This window comes from Rhinolophus sinicus, chromosome 14 (assembly GCF_057876585.1).
Source record: "Rhinolophus sinicus isolate RSI-liver-muscle chromosome 14, RSI-T2T, whole genome shotgun sequence".
Taxonomy (NCBI): domain Eukaryota; kingdom Metazoa; phylum Chordata; class Mammalia; order Chiroptera; family Rhinolophidae; genus Rhinolophus; species Rhinolophus sinicus.
Window position 1 is genome coordinate 36,767,147 of NC_142514.1, and position 16,731 is coordinate 36,783,877.

Below are 16,731 nucleotides of genomic sequence, written 5' to 3' on the forward strand. Positions count from 1 at the left end.
ATAGATGATATATTATAGAATTGTACACTTGAAACCTGTGTAGTTTTGTTGACCATTCTCATCCGAATAAATTTTAATTAAAAAAAAAAGTAAAATAAAAGAACTTTTTAAAAATGTAACTTCTACATTACTCCTGTCTCCATTTATCAACCATAAGGTAAGCTCTCAGTTAATACTGACTTGAATTCTGGTGTCCTTTATTTCTGTAGTTGGCTTTCTGCATTCAGAGCCTATAAACTCATGTTTCATTTTATGTATATCTATATTTTTAAGTAATTTGCTGCATTCTGAAGCAATTTATATGTCTTCCAGACATTTATATCTCTAAAATGCTAGTTAAATCCTTTATAGAGAGGGGAGACCATATGATTTCATGGCCCAGATAGGGCTTTTTTGAGAGTGAAGGCGGTTGCTGATAATTTTGCTGAGACAACAGGCATAAACAGGTACTATCCCAGACAAACTAAGATATATGGTCATCCAATTATAAACTTCAAGTTTTGTTTGTTTTATTTAGTTTTGACAATAACTTTTTATAAGACTTTATTGAATAAATTGGGAGAATCTTTTGGAAAGACAAGATTTCAGTGATTAAAATAGAGGAAAATAGTAACTAATTTCAGACTTCGTTGGTGTAGTTTGAGTAAGCAACTCACTTTATGGAATCAATATTAGTGTTAATCAGTATTAGTGTTCTGTAAGTCAAAGGGTTACAGAACAGTGTCAGTATTAGATGAAAAGATCATAAAGAGTAAGCAGCTGTGCTAAAAGTTTTGATTAAAGTTCATGAATTTTGGGACTGGTGTCTGTACCTGATTCCTGTTTGACAAAGGAGTTTTGTAGGTTTTTTTGTCCCAACTGTATGAGCAATTCAAATTTGTTTTTTGGTATTTTTTTAAAAAAGAAACTTAATGTTATGCATATTAATTATTATGATATAATGTATATTTTCTTTGTAAATTTAAAGATAAAGGTGATTGTTTTTCTAAGAACTAATGTAGTTTCAAAAACCAGATTATTTTATGGGGAAAAAGAAGGTTTTCTTGTTATTGTTTGACTCTTTGTTACCAAGGTAATAATTCAGTACAATTTACCTTTTGTGATTCAGGCATAATACCCAGTACTTTTCTGAACATCTCACATGGGTTTTATTTTCTGATTTGTTTTCCAAGACTGTATTTTACCACTTGTTTTGTCTATTGCTCATACCTTTTTAATTATTGTTATCTATTATCCTCTTCAGAGTTCAACTTACTGTTTGTTTTCCTTTTTTGAAGGAATGTGAAATACAGTTTATACTTATATCCTTTTCTTGATTATAGATCTCTATTAAAATTACATGTGTTTTATGGTATTATTTAGTTATTAATTCATTTTGTTTTTACCCATCAAATATTTATTGAGTGCCTTCTATATGTTAGGCACTAGTTTAGGGCCTGGGGATACAGTGGTGAATCCTGGTTATTTATGAGTCCAAATTAAGAAGAGGAAGTGGAACACCTGCTATTGTGTTACTTTACACACATTCTTTCATTTCATCTTTCCAGAAACTGAGTGGTTTATTATCATATGCAACCCTAGTGACAAAATGAAGGTGGAGAAAGTAATTTGGCCAGATTGTACATGTAATTGGTTAGGAAATTGAAGATTGAGAATTTAAAATTAGATCAATCTAACCTTAAAGCTTACACTAATTTTCACTATATCAAGCTCCTTTGGGCATTTTTAGATTACATTTTAGTGCTCTTATGCCATGACTTTTTTTTTCAAATATTGTGATTTAGTAGAAAAATGTAATGGATTTGAACTCAAAGGACTGGGTTGAAATCCCAATTTAAAACAAAATCCCAACTAGATGATTTAGGTATGCAGTTATTAAATAGGGTTAATGTCTATCTACCTTACTATGTTGTGATAATGAAATGAGGACACTTAAAAAGTGTATAGCAGAATACCTAATACTCTGAAAAAGATTTTAATATATATTATGCATCCGTGGTCAGTCCATGAAGTTAGAACTGTTCACTTAGAACTATGGAAAAAGATCTTACTTGTTAGGGCATTCTTGGGGGTACCTCGTAGTTGTTGGTAAGAAAGCTATAAAAGAAAATATCACCGTGTTTCCCTGAAAATACGACCTAGCCGGACCATCAGCTCTAATGCGCCTTTTGGAGCAAAACTTAATATAAGACCCAGTCTTATTTTACTATGAGACCCGGTCTTATATTAAGTTTTGCTCCAAAAGATGCATTAGAGCTCATAGTTCGGCTAGGTCTTATTTTCGGGGAAACACGGTAATTTAGAGACTTAGATGATCAAGACATTGATTTAAATAGAAAATATCTTCCTGAAGTTATAGTGGAGATGTTTAATAATAGTCTCAATTTTGTGGACGTTTTGAATTGATAATCTTCACTCCAAATTAATTGATAATTGAGTATTCTTTAGGATTAAAAATAGGGAGAAATTTTTACCCTTAGAACTTTTCTATACCTCCAAATCTGTTCTTTCTTTAGCTGAAGTGAATAAACCAGAGGCAACAGTGATTATAAATGTGTCCAAATTTTCAGTAATCCAAGGAAATTACAGATTACTATACCTCACATAAAACCATGGTCTTATTAGTATTTCCGGTTCTTTAATAAACTTTTTTATCATTAAGCCAATTTTTAAATCATTTGGTAAGGAGACAAAATGATGTCTTTTCTCAGAAAATTTAATTTGCTAACGGAATAGAAAAGCCATTAAGTTTAGTACGTATGTTCCTTTTTTTTTTTTTTTTTTTTTTTTTTGCCACTTTGCTGCTCATGTACCTACTTTTCCTCTGTATAGTTACGGATTTTTCTCTTATTATTCCTTTACTTAATTATTGATGTCAAACTCACAGTATGGTAACTTTCTATTCTCTCTTTTCCTTACCTTTATGGAAGATCAGTACCACACTTGCTTTTTTCCAGTCTTCTGGTATCTCTCCAGTTCTTGAATTTTCAAAAATAATTGTAAGTGATTCAATTGTAAGTATGCCCTATACTTGTCTCATTGGATGAAAGTGTATCTGTGTATCTGCGATGCATGTCATCTCAAATTGCTGATTGTGAACATAAACTTTCCAAATATTCTCATATTTTAATCAAAGCGACATTTCTACAAAGTTTTCATTATTTTAGTTATAGGGTGTATGCTCTGCTAATTTTTAATGATCATCTAGTTTTGTCTGGATTCGTGCCATTTATTTTTCATTAAGAGGCTTGTTTTCTTTGGTGTTTTTTCCTTTGTTAAATTTTTAAGCTGTACTCCCTTTTACAATTCTGCTACTGATAACTTTTTCTGTTTTCTTGTTATTCTGAACTTTTCTTTGAGACTTACATGGAATAATGTCTATTTCTAATATATTTTCCTTCTCTCTTTTTGCAACATATCTTTATTAAATACTATTTTGTCCTGTATAAGAGAAAGCACTGGATATATTAATAGATAGGGTACTTGGTTCTTTGAATTTTTGCTGTGAAATAAGATTTGATATGAAAATAATTACTCGTTTGTGAATTTCTTTTTACAATGTTGTTCTTCAGCCATAGCCCTTCTTGTAGTACTGTTCTCAGTTCCTCAAGTTACCCATAAGTTTCTTATTTCCTGATTCTGAAGACCTTAAACCACCTTTTACCACCTCCTCTGTTCATTACTCTTCCTCTGTCAGCAGGAATTAATTACTTTAATAAAAGTTCTTACTCCTAGTCTCAAAAATTGCCTCCTGTACTGTTTTAACTAAGAGAGTGTCTCTCCAAAGCAGCTACAATTTATGTGTACTTTAGACAGTTTTAAGGACATCCCTTGCAGTAGTCGTCTTTTTAACGGGGGTGATGCATTCAGTTATGTGTATGTATAAAGTATAAATAGTGCTTAATGCCTGAACTCAGTCATTAATAGGAATTCATTTTATTTTCCTGACATTTGTTAGCTTTGAAGGGCCTTCTGAGAAAAGTGATGCTATTCAACATAAATATTAGAAAGATAGTGGGGAGTACTTATATACAGTTTTGAGGCAGTTCGATCCTCTGGTCAAGATTATTATTTTTGAAGCTCCCCTTAAATTGGCCCAGGTGTATGTGTCTGTCTATGTATATATTTTAAGCTGGATACATAGATCTTGGCTGATAGAACAGTCATGTGTTACTCTTGAATATATGTATACTTTAGCTCTCTTTATTAGCAAAGTACTCTTGAAGGCTAGAAGACTGTTTTCGTTTTAGTGTATTTGGCACATAAATGATTTTTTTTCTTTACATAGATTTCTAATTCTGTGTTTAGATTTGGGTTTGATCTCTATTGAGTTTCTTCTAATTTAACTTCTTTTACACCACAGACCATTTTGTCTTTCTTTATAATAGTTATATTTAATTTAAACTTTAAATGAATTCAAACAGAAATTATCAAGTTAGAACTATGGCTCATCAATATGATAAATTAGGGAGGGAGCAGCAGCCTCTTTGATCCTGAGTTCCAAAAATGCAACATAACCACGTTAGTTACTACCAAAGGGCATAGACAAAAGAGAAGGAAGGAAAGATGTGAAGAAGAAAGTGAGGGAGTGGAAAAAGGAAACAAGAAAGAGAACAGAAAAGCTAAGGAGTAGTGGTCATGGAGAAGAATGGTATCATGGTATCAGTAGTTGCCACATGCTGCAGTCAGTGCCATATACATCCGTTCAATATTAAGCCCTAGGCGATACGTCGAATGAGTGGCACAGTTCCTGCTCTCATGGAGCTTAGAATCCTTCAGAGAAGTCAGTTAGTATTTAATTGTGATAAAATATGACAGGGTGAGTACCAGAAAGTATATCTCCTTGACTCCCAACCTGCTTGTTCTCAAGAGCTACTGTAAGTTGTCACTGTAGGAAGTATGAAGTCCCACTCTGTCTTAAAGGGTCTGCCCTGTTTTGAGTTCTTTTGAAAGGAAGGCAAGCCACTCTCAGCATGGTAAAAGACTGTATTCTATTTTTATGATCTGTTTTAAAACAAAACTCCATTGAAAAGGATATGAATAAATATAATGCCTTATATCGTAAGTGTTGACAGAGGAATAATTATGACTTTAAGGGAGTTTTTATGAAAAATCCTGTTATGAGGTACTAAGTTCCTTGTCTTTTGATACTAAAGCAGATTAGGTGACTTTCAACATTATAAAAGTAACTTCTCTGAGCGCAAGTTTGGACTTAGATGGCTTTGATTCTATGTATGTATGTGTGTAAGTCACAATATGTAGTGAAAACTTGTGTTTCTTCTAGTGCATTATTCTAGATTTGAGAAACCAGTGTAATTACTAGCAATTGCTTGTCCATGTTTTTGATAAATTTGTACATGTTATTTTATTGATTGCAGATGGGGCAACTATGTAGATTTTTTTTTAAGTACACCAAAGATTTATGATTTATGGATTACTGTGCAAGGGAGTTTAGGCCAGTTCTGGGATTTTAAGCTAATAACTGTTTTAATAAACTTCCTATTATACGTTGCATAAAGAAAGATGGATCTTTGACTTGGGTGTTGTGCAGTGTGGATTTTATTCAAAGGGTACAGGAATGCTGTGGAAGGTTATCTAGAGGCAGGTCTGAGAAAAGGGCCAAGATGAGGTTCATATGATTATAGCAACATCAAAGTGTTGTTTTTGACGAATTAATTCAGGTGGGTTTCAGATCCCAGTAATTTAAATCTAATTGGTTTCCATTTATTCACTAGAGGATTTTTAATGGGATAGTGATTTGTTCAAAAGGGTATATTAGATTTTTACAGTGCTAACTTGAAGTTGATTCAGAAGAGGGAAAATTCTTAGAAATCACTTTTTCTGCCTCATTTAGATGTTTCACCTTTCATTCACTTTTGCATGTACTATTGACCTTTTCAATATTTAGCAAGAACAATGTGTTTAGCTAATTTTAACTGGGTCTTATAATTAAATTATTGATAATGATGTTATATTGCTCTGTGAAACAAAATCCAAGCCAAGCAGTCCTTCTAATATTTTTGGTAGAGTAACATGGAAATAAATCACTCCCTTCTTTCTTAGTGAAGTACCATAGAATATCTCTGGAATGTGATGGATTTATCCTTTTTCATTTCTTTTATTATCATACTTTACATAGTAAATGTTTCTAATAGGAACTTTTTGAGTTATCTTTAAAAAAGAGGATATTTAAGACACAATTTTTATTAACATCTGGATTTTACATACATTGTTTATTATGATTTTTCTTTCTTAAACTGTTTTCATACATGACATCTCATTGGGAAGCTGTTTTTCAATACTCATTTCAAGCAGTTTCTTTACATGTATGTAAAAAAAAGTAGGCCTGTATGTAAACTGTAGGCAGTTTTATTGCTTTTGAATGTGAAAAAGAAAATGCATTATAGGATAAGTTGATTTTCCCATGGTCTTAATAGGACTTAGGTTTTAATTATTTTGATTCAGTGTTTAAATTTTAGTTTTGGAAGAACAATAGTAGTAACAGTAGTAATTCATGAGTGTTAGTAACTGTGGGTCCTTAGCAGAGGTAGTAGCTGCCACATTAATATTAGCAGGAGGAGGACGCCTGTATTTGGCAGGTAAGAAAACAGCAGCCTAGAAAGTCACAATATCTAGGCTGAGCTGCAATTAGAAATCAGGTTTGCCAACCATTGTTGTTTCTATAATACTATACCTGCTCAATCTGGTGTTTGAGATAATGGCTGTGAAAGTGCTTTTAATGATGAAGTGTTATACAAAGATGAGGAATTGGTATAATAAAAAATGAACTCTGACCTCAAATTCCCTCCAACTGGGGAATGTGAAAATGATTGGCATGTTTTGACCAAAGGCAGAGATGATATGACAAATGAAAGGCAAGTATGGTATGTTGAACCACTGTATTTCACCCATCTAGTACAGAGTTTTGTGGTAAGGTTGGGGTGTGACATTAGTGGTTCCTGACCCTTATTTCCCTGTTTAACTGCATGACATCTGGGCATGCAAATATGGCAGGCTGGTAGTCCTGTTCAGTCTCCAACTGTTTTGTCTGTTACACCCAGGATTGCTGTGTTTTTCAGTCAGAGATGATTAAGAACTCAAAAGGTTTTTTTGAGTAGAGTTAAAACATAGAAATCCCATACTCTTGGAGTTTAAAATGTTTAGTGTACAAAAAATAGGACATGCAAATGCAAGACTGTTAAACTGAGAAATAAGTGGGCCTTCTAAATAAATAAACATTTATACCATGTCCAGAGTGTAGTATTCATGCCAAGGGTGAAAGTGAGTAGGGAATTTGATTAAGACAGAAGTGTTGTCACTTTCACTTAGAGAGGGCCCCTCGTTAGAATGGGTGAGAATTTTTGAGGCTATTTTTTCTTTTTCTTTTTTGATAAGGGAGGAGGAAGAAAACATTAGTGCTGATGGGGTGGGTTAAGGGAACAGGAGAACTAAATAGTGAGAATATGAAGTTATAATTAAGGGACTAGAGGAATGGACTGAACAAAAGGAGGGGAAATAGAAGTAATATACGTTGTTTTGTATGTGTCCCTTTAGCTAATTTACTGTTACTCTGGAGATGACTGGGAGCCATTATAGCGCTTTTGGGAGAAAAGAAAGTGATTCTGAAGAGCAGGTTGAACCTAATTTGAGCACCAGCATAATGAGAAGGGAATGTGCTAAAAGTTCGTGAGGGAGCTTGACGTACCATTATTCTTGGAGAATTTAGATAATTTACATAGGCCTATTATTTATGTAAAAATGTACTCTTTTTATTTTTTAAATTGAAATGTCATATATGAAGTATCTTTTGTACTATTAAATATTACTTGGATACTGTTAAATTTATTGCAAATTTTATTTTTCTCTAGGGTTTGGATTCAGGATTTGTTCCTAGTGTCCAAGACTTTGATAAGAAACTTACAGAAGCTGATGCTTACCTACAAATCTTGATAGAACAATTAAAGGTATGGCATTAGTTTATATCTTGAATTGAAATAAAGTAGCAAATGTTACTGAGCTTGATTTTGAGTAAAAACAGTTATTTGATACCTTATGTGGTTCTAAAGCATTTTAAAGCTGACTTATTAAAAGGTCTGGATGACTTATTCAAAGATCTTTATCTCTAATTATATTGGTAAGTAGTATACGTATATAATATACTTTTTAGTTATCAAGGAAGGTAAATAGAATTAGAAAAAAATAAGACAAGATTAGATTGACATTCTGTTTAAAAACTTTTTCAAACTGGTAAATTTTAAGTGGCTCTATTTCTAAGGCCTTGCATTTTCCATTTTTGGGGAGTGAGGGATTGGGAGAGGTGATTCTCTACTTACTTTATCATTATTGAAATTAATTGTCTCGTTCAATTCCTACTTTAAAGTTAATTACAACCAGAGGTCCTGGGGGAAAAAGAGGATTGTTGGTAAACTTGGATCGCAGAGTAGAAAAAACTTAGGTTTGAATTGATATTTTAAGTTCTTAAAAGTCATCTGTTTTCTCTTGCTTGTGATTCATTCAGTAATTGATCCTGACTGCTTGAAATAATCCAGTAGAATCTGACTTGAGACAATGCCTGGAAAAAATATGTTATCTTGAAAATCATATAAATCATCCCTGGAAGACTTGTATTTAAGAACTAACGTTTGCTTTTCTATATTTAGTAAATATACAAAATGTAATAAAGTGTCTTGATTCTATAATCTTTTTTTTTTCAATTCTTGTAGCTTTTTGATGACAAACTTCAAAACTGCAAAGATGATGAACAGAGAAAGGTAACTTCTATAATCATGATATTGACTTTAAAAATTTTAAATCCAAGAGCCTTATTGAGAAATAACAGAAGGACCTCAGTGTTTTTATCTACTATAATACTGATACTGACTTAGTATGATAGTACTGCCATATAGACTTCAAAGGGAGTTCTCTGATGAATTTCTGTTATGGTTTCATAATTAAACAAAAGGGGAATGTACGAAATTTTAATATACCCATTTTTGTGAGTACCTTCTTAGGAGTAAGTTCTTTCCTCTTCTGGTATATGTTGAAGGTAGAAAGTTATTATATTTACATGTAATCACTTCAGCTATTAATAAACCAACTGGCAAGAATTTTCAGAATAAACAAGCCCAGATAAAGAAACAAAACAAGTATCACTTTAATTATAGTTCTGCTACTGTTCCCCCACTCCCTCCCCTTTGGATTTCTGACAGCTGCTTTGTAATTTGACTATCGTTTTCTTGTTTTCAATTTACATTTTTTCTCTCCTTGACTAAATTTCCTGATGTAGCATCATTTATTTTTTATTTTTTGCATTTCTCTTAATCATAGTCTTGTATTTGGCTCTTTCACTCTTACTAATAGTAGTAAATCATGTTTAGCTAACCTCCCAGTCTCCCAGTCTTAGTTTTAGAATTTAGTCCCATGTCATTTTTAAACAACTTAGCAAAGTTTAAGGCAATTCTGAAATAAGTATTTTAAAATCACTTAGTGAATCTATAGAAAAGACAAAACTTGTTTTCAGATAAGGAATAAGAATGTTTTATACTATTCTTATAAATCATTAATTGAATCAAACATGAATTTTATTTGAGGGTGTAATTCATAAAATGTCTGAAGTTTTTATTTAAATATTTGACTTAAATAAAAACAAAGTATAAGAAAAAGTACTCCCTTCCCAAGTTGACTGCACTCACTGAGAGTATTGAGTACATTTTGGTGTACTGCTTTAAATGACTAACCAGTAAAAAATAATGCTATCTCTTTGTGCTTCTGATTATTTCTGTTTAAACTTACTATTTTTCACAGAAAGTTGAAACTCTCAAAGAGGCAACAAATGTAAGTTATGTGTTTGATAAACTCTGGCTTTGCATTAGAAAGTGCTTTAAAATATTATATTTTAAGCTGCTGCTATTAATAAGAGCAATTTAGATTTTAATTTTTAGGAATTTTTACAAGGGTGTTTAAGAATTGTATTATTTTCTAAAAGAATTGAAATGAGTAGAATAATCCTTCTAATTGAAATTGACTTCATGTACCATTTTATCTATTTCTGATCTTGTCTGTTTGAGATCCTTGGATAAAAGATGTCATCCATGCACAGTTATATTTCTTAAAATAAATTGTGATTCAAGTTTTCTGATTTGCTGGCCTTCTGACATTATATAATGGACTACTAATGAGATTTGTATTTTGATAAAAGCATTTAAAATCAGGCAAAATAGTGTTCCTGGTTCACCAATATTTTGATAGAATCTTTTATTCTCCATAAGTCCATAAAAGTTTTGAATGGATGTATTAGGGATTTACAGTGCGATTTGCTGCTGTTGATCTAAGAATTTGGAAGTTAATCAGACTTATATTTTTTTCTGTTTGAAATGTTGAAAACCGTTTAGATACTATTCAGTTTAACAAGTTTTTGGCCTTCCTTAATAATTTACAGAATTGCTAATGATAAGTTTATTGGGCACCAGCATATTAAAACCCACTGGATATCCAGAGAGGGTGTTTCTTGTGTAGTATAGACCTAAACCCTGTACATTTGAACTCATATTTTAAGCTTTAACATTGTATGACCATTTTATTTGGAGGAAGGTCCTAAAATCAGTGTTTTGTTTTTATAGAGCATGGTAGAATCAATTAAACACTGCATTGTGTTGCTGCAAATTGCTAAAGTAAGTAAATTTTACTTTTGATTACTTTCATTTAATGGGATTTAAAAATTATAACGGCATTTTTCTTTAATAACAAAAAAATCTCAATTCCGAAAGGTATTCTTTTCTTCAGTAAATTGTATTGTGAGTTTCCTGGTACTATTGAACGACTATTGTGTTTGGATGTTACCTTATCAGCATGTACCTGTTTTTGATAAGGTGATTTCTGATGGTGGCTGGGAATGAAGAGAGCATGTTTGAATGACTCACCCCTTCCTTCCATTTTATCCATTGTTTCTGCCTGGAACTGGGACATACATTGCAAAACCTTTCACTGAAATGTTTTTCTTAGCAAAAAAGGGAATTAAATTCAGTAGAGTTCTTTTTATAATGAAGAGTATAACTGAGATACGTTTTTAAAAATTGTGTTACAGATTTTTTCTGGTACTGAATTACATTAATGAACCATTACTTTAATTGCTGTTGCTTATTCATGAAATATATTTTGAATTACTGTCCATAATACCACTGTATTGTCCATAATACCACAGTATCCTCATTGCCTAGAACAGTTGCCTGCCACATGGTGGGGACCTGATAAATATAATTGTGAATTTTGAATGATTCTTTCTAATACATTATTTTTAATGGTTGCGTTGTTTACTATTTCCACTATATGTATGATTTTTTTATTTAGCCACCTCTCTGTTGTGCTCTGATGATCTACCTTTGTAAATTAATCTTTGGATAAATCTGATCAGTTAATCTGTGATTAAGATATAGGGTTTTAAAATAATAATGAGAGGGAAGCATTACATTTTCTTTAAGAGCATGGACGTGGGAGCCAGACTCTGGGTTTGAATCCTTGCTCCACCACTTGAGCAAGTTCATTTATCCTCTCTCTGCTTTGGTTTCCTCCTATATAAAATGTAGATAATAATAGTACCTGTACTCCTGCTGGTGGTGTGAAACTTAATTAATATTTGTAATGCTCTTAGTACCAAGCATATAACAAGTCCTAAATAAGTGTTTGTTACATTTTTAAAAAATTTTAGGGGACAGAGCCAGGAGTGCAGTTTCCAGACACTTGGCCTCATGTGGAAAGGTGCTCACTCGGGTAGTAAATGGCCATCAACTGTGATTGGATGGCCATCAGCTGTGGCTAGTTGGGCGTCAGCTGTAACCAGTGAGCCATTGGCCACTAATATAACTACTGTGGCTATGTTAGCAGCAAATGGGGGCTAGCAAGAAGATGGTGGCTGACAAGCATGGATTGCAGTTAGCACGGCGGAGTGCAGGTTGTGGATTGCAGAGAAGTGGACAGCAGGTTGCGGATCGTGTGGCTCCTGCTTCCTGTGTCTCCAAACCCAGCTACCAGTGAGAATATAGTGGTACTCCCCTATCTATGGCTCCGTGGGTGTTCCTTTTTGGCCTCACCATATCCTGCATTCTTGTGCGAGGAGTGGGAGCTGAGACTCCGCATGACACCCTGCACGACAGAGGGTATAGAATTTAAAGTGACATTATCACATGTTGGTAAAAATGGGAGACGTTCCATCTAATACTGATGGGAATATAGATTGTTATAGTCACTTTGGAGGACTGTTCTTCACTGGAAGGTTAATAAAATATTGTAATCAGCTACTTGGAGAGAAATATTGCCATCCAAGACCCCAAAGAAATGTAAGAAGATAGCTAATTTGATACCTTTATTGTTTTGGGTCTATTTAGTATTAGTGACTTAGAGGCAGCATACTGTAGGTAGAATTTTAAGCTCCTTTCAGTTTTAATTCTTTTTTTTTAATTATAACTCCAAAAGCTTCCTCCTGCCTAAATGATTAGTGAATTGGTTCCCAAACTTTGCTGCACATTGCACTCACCTGGGGATCTTTAAGAATTCTGATACCTGGTTCCCACTCTCAGACATTGTTGTAATTGGTATGGGGTGTCACCTGGGTATTGGGAATTTTAAACCATTTGTTTAGTGGGATTTTCAGGTAGGCTGTGTTAGCTCAGAAGACTTCATTCTTCCTTTGTACCATATATAGAGACAGCTAGTGTTCCACTCGTGGGGAAGGAACTGCAGAGGAAGTGAGGGATGGGAGACAGACCAGAGCAGAGAATCTGGGAGAGTCCTACAGCCGGAGACTTGACCAGGTCTTTATCAAGATTAGGTGACATGACCATATGCCACAACTTATATAAGCAGGTGAAATGAACTTTATGAATGTGTTTTATTTAATCCTGTATATCCAAAATATTATCATTTCAACATATAATCAATACAAAAATTCATTAATGAGATACTTTATATTCTTTCTCTCTCCTTTGCCTTTTCTCCCCCCCACCAGCTCTTCAATATCCTGGGTGTGTGTATACACTGAGCTAGCCACACTCTGAGTACTCAGTAATCACATGTGACTAGTGGCTACCAAACTGGGCAGCACAGGTCTAGATTATCTAGATTTCAGAACTGAGTTATCTGACCACAGAGACTTTTAAAGTAGATGGCATATTTAAGTTGTCCTTGGATCCCCGATTCTCTCCCCAGACCATTTTTCTGCATAGATTTTTTGTTTTCATCAATACGTATTCATTCGTTCCATGTCAGACTTTCTTAAAAACAGGCTTATTAATATATAATTTATATACCATAAAGTTCACTAATTTAAAAGTGTATACTTTAATGATTTTTAGTGTATTTACAAAGTTGTACAACAATCACCATAATCTAATTTTAGCACACTTTCACACCCCCAAAAGAAATACCAGTCATTCCCTGTACCTCTTTCTCTCATTACCCTTGCCCCCCACTCCTCTTTCAGTACCTGGCATCACTAACCCACTTTCTGTCTCTAGATTTGCCTGTTCTGGACATTTAATATAATTAGGATCATATAATATGTGGTCTTTTGTGCCTGGCTTCTTTCCCTTAGCGTAATGTTTTCAAGGTTCATCCATGTATCAGGACTTAATTCCTTTTTATTGCTGAATAATATTCCATTGAATGGATATACTACATTTTGTTTATCCAATCATCAGTTGATGAATATTTGGGTTGTTTACACATTTTGGCTATTAAGAATACTGCTGCTATGAACATTTACCTGTAATATTTTTATATGGACGTATATTTTCATTTCTCTCAAGTATATGCCTAAGAGTTGTGTTCCTGGGTCATATGGTAATATGTTTAACTTTTTAAGAAACTGTTTCTCAAAGCAGCCATACCATTTTACATTCCTACTTGCAATGTGTAAGGATTCCATTTTCTACATATTCTTACCATCATTTGTGATTATCTTTTTGATTATAGCCATGATGGTGGTATCTTGTCATGGTTTTCATTTGCATTTCCCTAAGAAGTAATGTTGAGCATCTTTTCATGTGCTTATTAGTATTCATGTATCTTCTTTGGAGAAATATCTATTCACAGTCTTTGCCCATCATTTAGTTGGGTTTTTTATCTTACTGAGTTGTAAGAGTGATTTTTCCATATTCTGGATGCAAGTCCTTATCAGATATATGAGTTACAAGTTTTACTTCAAATCTTTGGATTGTCTTTTCACTTTCTTGATACGACTGTACTTAGAAGCATGCAAGTTTTTAATTTTGATGAAGTCCAATTTATCAGTTTTCTCTTGCCGGTGCTTTCAGTGACTTATTTGAGAAATTATTCCTAATCCAAGATCACAAGGATTTATTCCTGTGTTTTCTTCTAAGAGTTTTATAGTTTTAGCTCTTACATAGAATCTTTGTGGTGTAAGGTAAGGGTCCAAATTCATTTTTTATTTTTTTATTTTTTGTATGTGGCTATCTAGTTCTAGTCACATTTGTTGAGACTCATCCAACATGAATTAGAAATTTTCTTTTGTCACCTAATTTGTCTATTTTTTTTATGTCATACAGTTAGTAAGTATATAGGTTCATACTTAAGAGAGTTTTCACTAGACTGCATTGCCTCAAAGATGGAGATGTATTTCATGTATTTTGTTGGTCGGCATGGAGTCTGTAATTCTGATCAGAAGTTGTCCCAAATTATGTGGTGCTGATGTTTCTGTTCACTGTCATATTTCCAGATCTGTCATGTTGGCATGTTCAGAGAAGAGAATAGCCGTGTATTAAGGAATGAGGAACTTACAACTAGATAAACATGTGGTATAAGTGGGAAGTAGCATTAGACCCTTTCTTTGTTTCATTAACATAATTACACTGAATTCAATTTAATCTCTTGTTCAATAACACTTGAGCTTTAGCTTTAGTTTTAGCTAACCCCCATAAAAAGCAACTTGTGATTTACTTACAGAACAACAACAAAAGGAAAGGTAGAAAAAGTGGCGGGGGGAGGGGGCGGATGGTGAGGGGAATGAGTGTAAGCCTTTTTCAGTAATAGAACAAAATCCCTAAAGTTCATGATGGGAATGGATTGACAGTGGGCATTTAATAGTCTATGGTTTTGTAGATTTGACTCTGCCTTAAAAGACAAACCACAATAGTAACAAAAATCAATAAACCCTAATTCAAAATACCCTGTAAATAACATGCATTATTAATCAAGAACATTTGGGGGGAAATTGTCATTTAAGTTTATTTTAAATGATATCAGAATTAGAAGTGGTGGTTTTCTTAGGTAATATATCAGTAATCTATTGCTGCATAACAAACCACTCCAAAACCTTAAAATAGCAACAGTAATTTATTTTGCTTACAAATCTGCAGTCTGGGTAGGATTCCTGACTTGTTTCTGCTTCATGCAGTGTCACCTGTGGTGGCTCCATTGGGTGGCCAGAGGATCCGCTTTCAAGATGGCTCACTCACGTACTTGGGAAGTTAGCTGGAGGCCTAAGTTCTTCTCTATATAGTCCTTTTCACCACTACTTGGGCTTTCTCAGTGTGGTGGCTGGGTTCGAAGAAAACAAGGTAGAAGTTTGTGGCATTTCCATGACCTAGTCTCAGGAGTCACATATACTCACTTCTGTTATATTTACTGGTAGAGACAGTTGCAATGGCCAGCCTAAGTTCAAGGATAGGGGGCGTGAACTCAGTCTACCCCTTGTTGGAGTCATTTTGGAAAAATTTAGTCTACTACATGTATATGTTTCTGATAAATCCTTTGGAAAAATCCATTATTAATGTTTAGAAATTAATAGGGGAAAGCTAAAAGTAAAATATCTGAGCAAGAAACTTTCATTTTAATTTCTTTCTGTTTATCAGTAATTTATTTTCAACTGATTCTATTAAGAATTTCTGGAACTTTGGATATTCTAAATATATAGTTAATTGTGCAAATAAAGGAGGGAAATCTTAACATGAATTATGTAGATATATTCTCAGGGGTATGCAGAGGTTATCCACTATGTTGGAGGTTCCCAAGACCACCCCTAGTTTGGTGATTTGCTTGGCGGACTCAACAGAACACAATGTATAGTCATACCCATAGCTAAGATTTATTGTAGCAAAAGGATCCAAAGCCAAATCAGCAAAGGGAAAAGGCACATGGGGCAAAACCCAGAGGATACCAGGTACAAGCTTCCATGTGTCTTCTCCCAGTGGAGTCATGCAGGATGTGCTGAATTCCTTCAGTAACAAATGATGACAACACATGTGAAATGTTTACCAGGGAAGCTCATTAGAGACTCAATACCCAAGGCTTTTTCCTTGGAGGCTTGTCATGTAAGCACTCTGTTTAGCATTACCAAGATTCCAGATTTCCAGAAGGATGGCAGGTCTTTAGCATAAACCATATAGTTGGCTTCAACAAATTAGGCACAGTGAGCCACCCTTATCAGTCAGGGTGGTGGAAACCCTCCTAAAACCCAACTTCCTAGACACTAATTAGCCAAAGGCCAACTTTGCAGGCAGTCTTTTCTAAGGGTAGCTATTTCAGGCCTGCTATGTTCATTCTTTTCTGTACTTTAAAAAAAAAAAAATCATTCCCAAATTTTCAAATTGTTCTTGGTTGACCCATTATCTCCATAGTTAAAGAAAAAGTTACAGATGAATGAGATGTAACTTGGCCGTTGTGATTAAACCCAAGACCAAATATTGGCTTCTATTTAAACTTGAAAACTTCCTGATAGTA

At 33.7% G+C, this 16,731-nt stretch overlaps 1 protein-coding gene across 17 annotated transcripts in view; it reads left to right on the forward strand.

Moving 5' to 3' along the window:
- The window catches only part of OSBPL9 (oxysterol binding protein like 9), a 130,062-nt gene that overhangs the window by 82,370 nt on the left and 30,961 nt on the right, over positions 1–16,731 (forward strand). For 9 of the 17 annotated variants that reach the window (XR_016018630.1, XM_019742781.3, XM_088791135.1 and 6 more), the window contains 5 exons: positions 2,931–2,999; positions 7,869–7,964; positions 8,724–8,771; positions 9,805–9,834; positions 10,620–10,670. Coding sequence is in view for 16 of the 17 variants with exons in the window: in XM_019742781.3 (XP_019598340.1) it covers positions 2,931–2,999; positions 7,869–7,964; positions 8,724–8,771; positions 9,805–9,834; positions 10,620–10,670 (294 nt within the window). In the remaining variant the exon portion in view is untranslated. The remainder of the gene's footprint in view (positions 1–2,930; positions 3,000–7,868; positions 7,965–8,723; positions 8,772–9,804; positions 9,835–10,619; positions 10,671–16,731) is intronic. The other 8 variants (XM_019742783.3, XM_019742784.3, XM_074334714.2 and 5 more) reach the window with 2 other exon arrangements.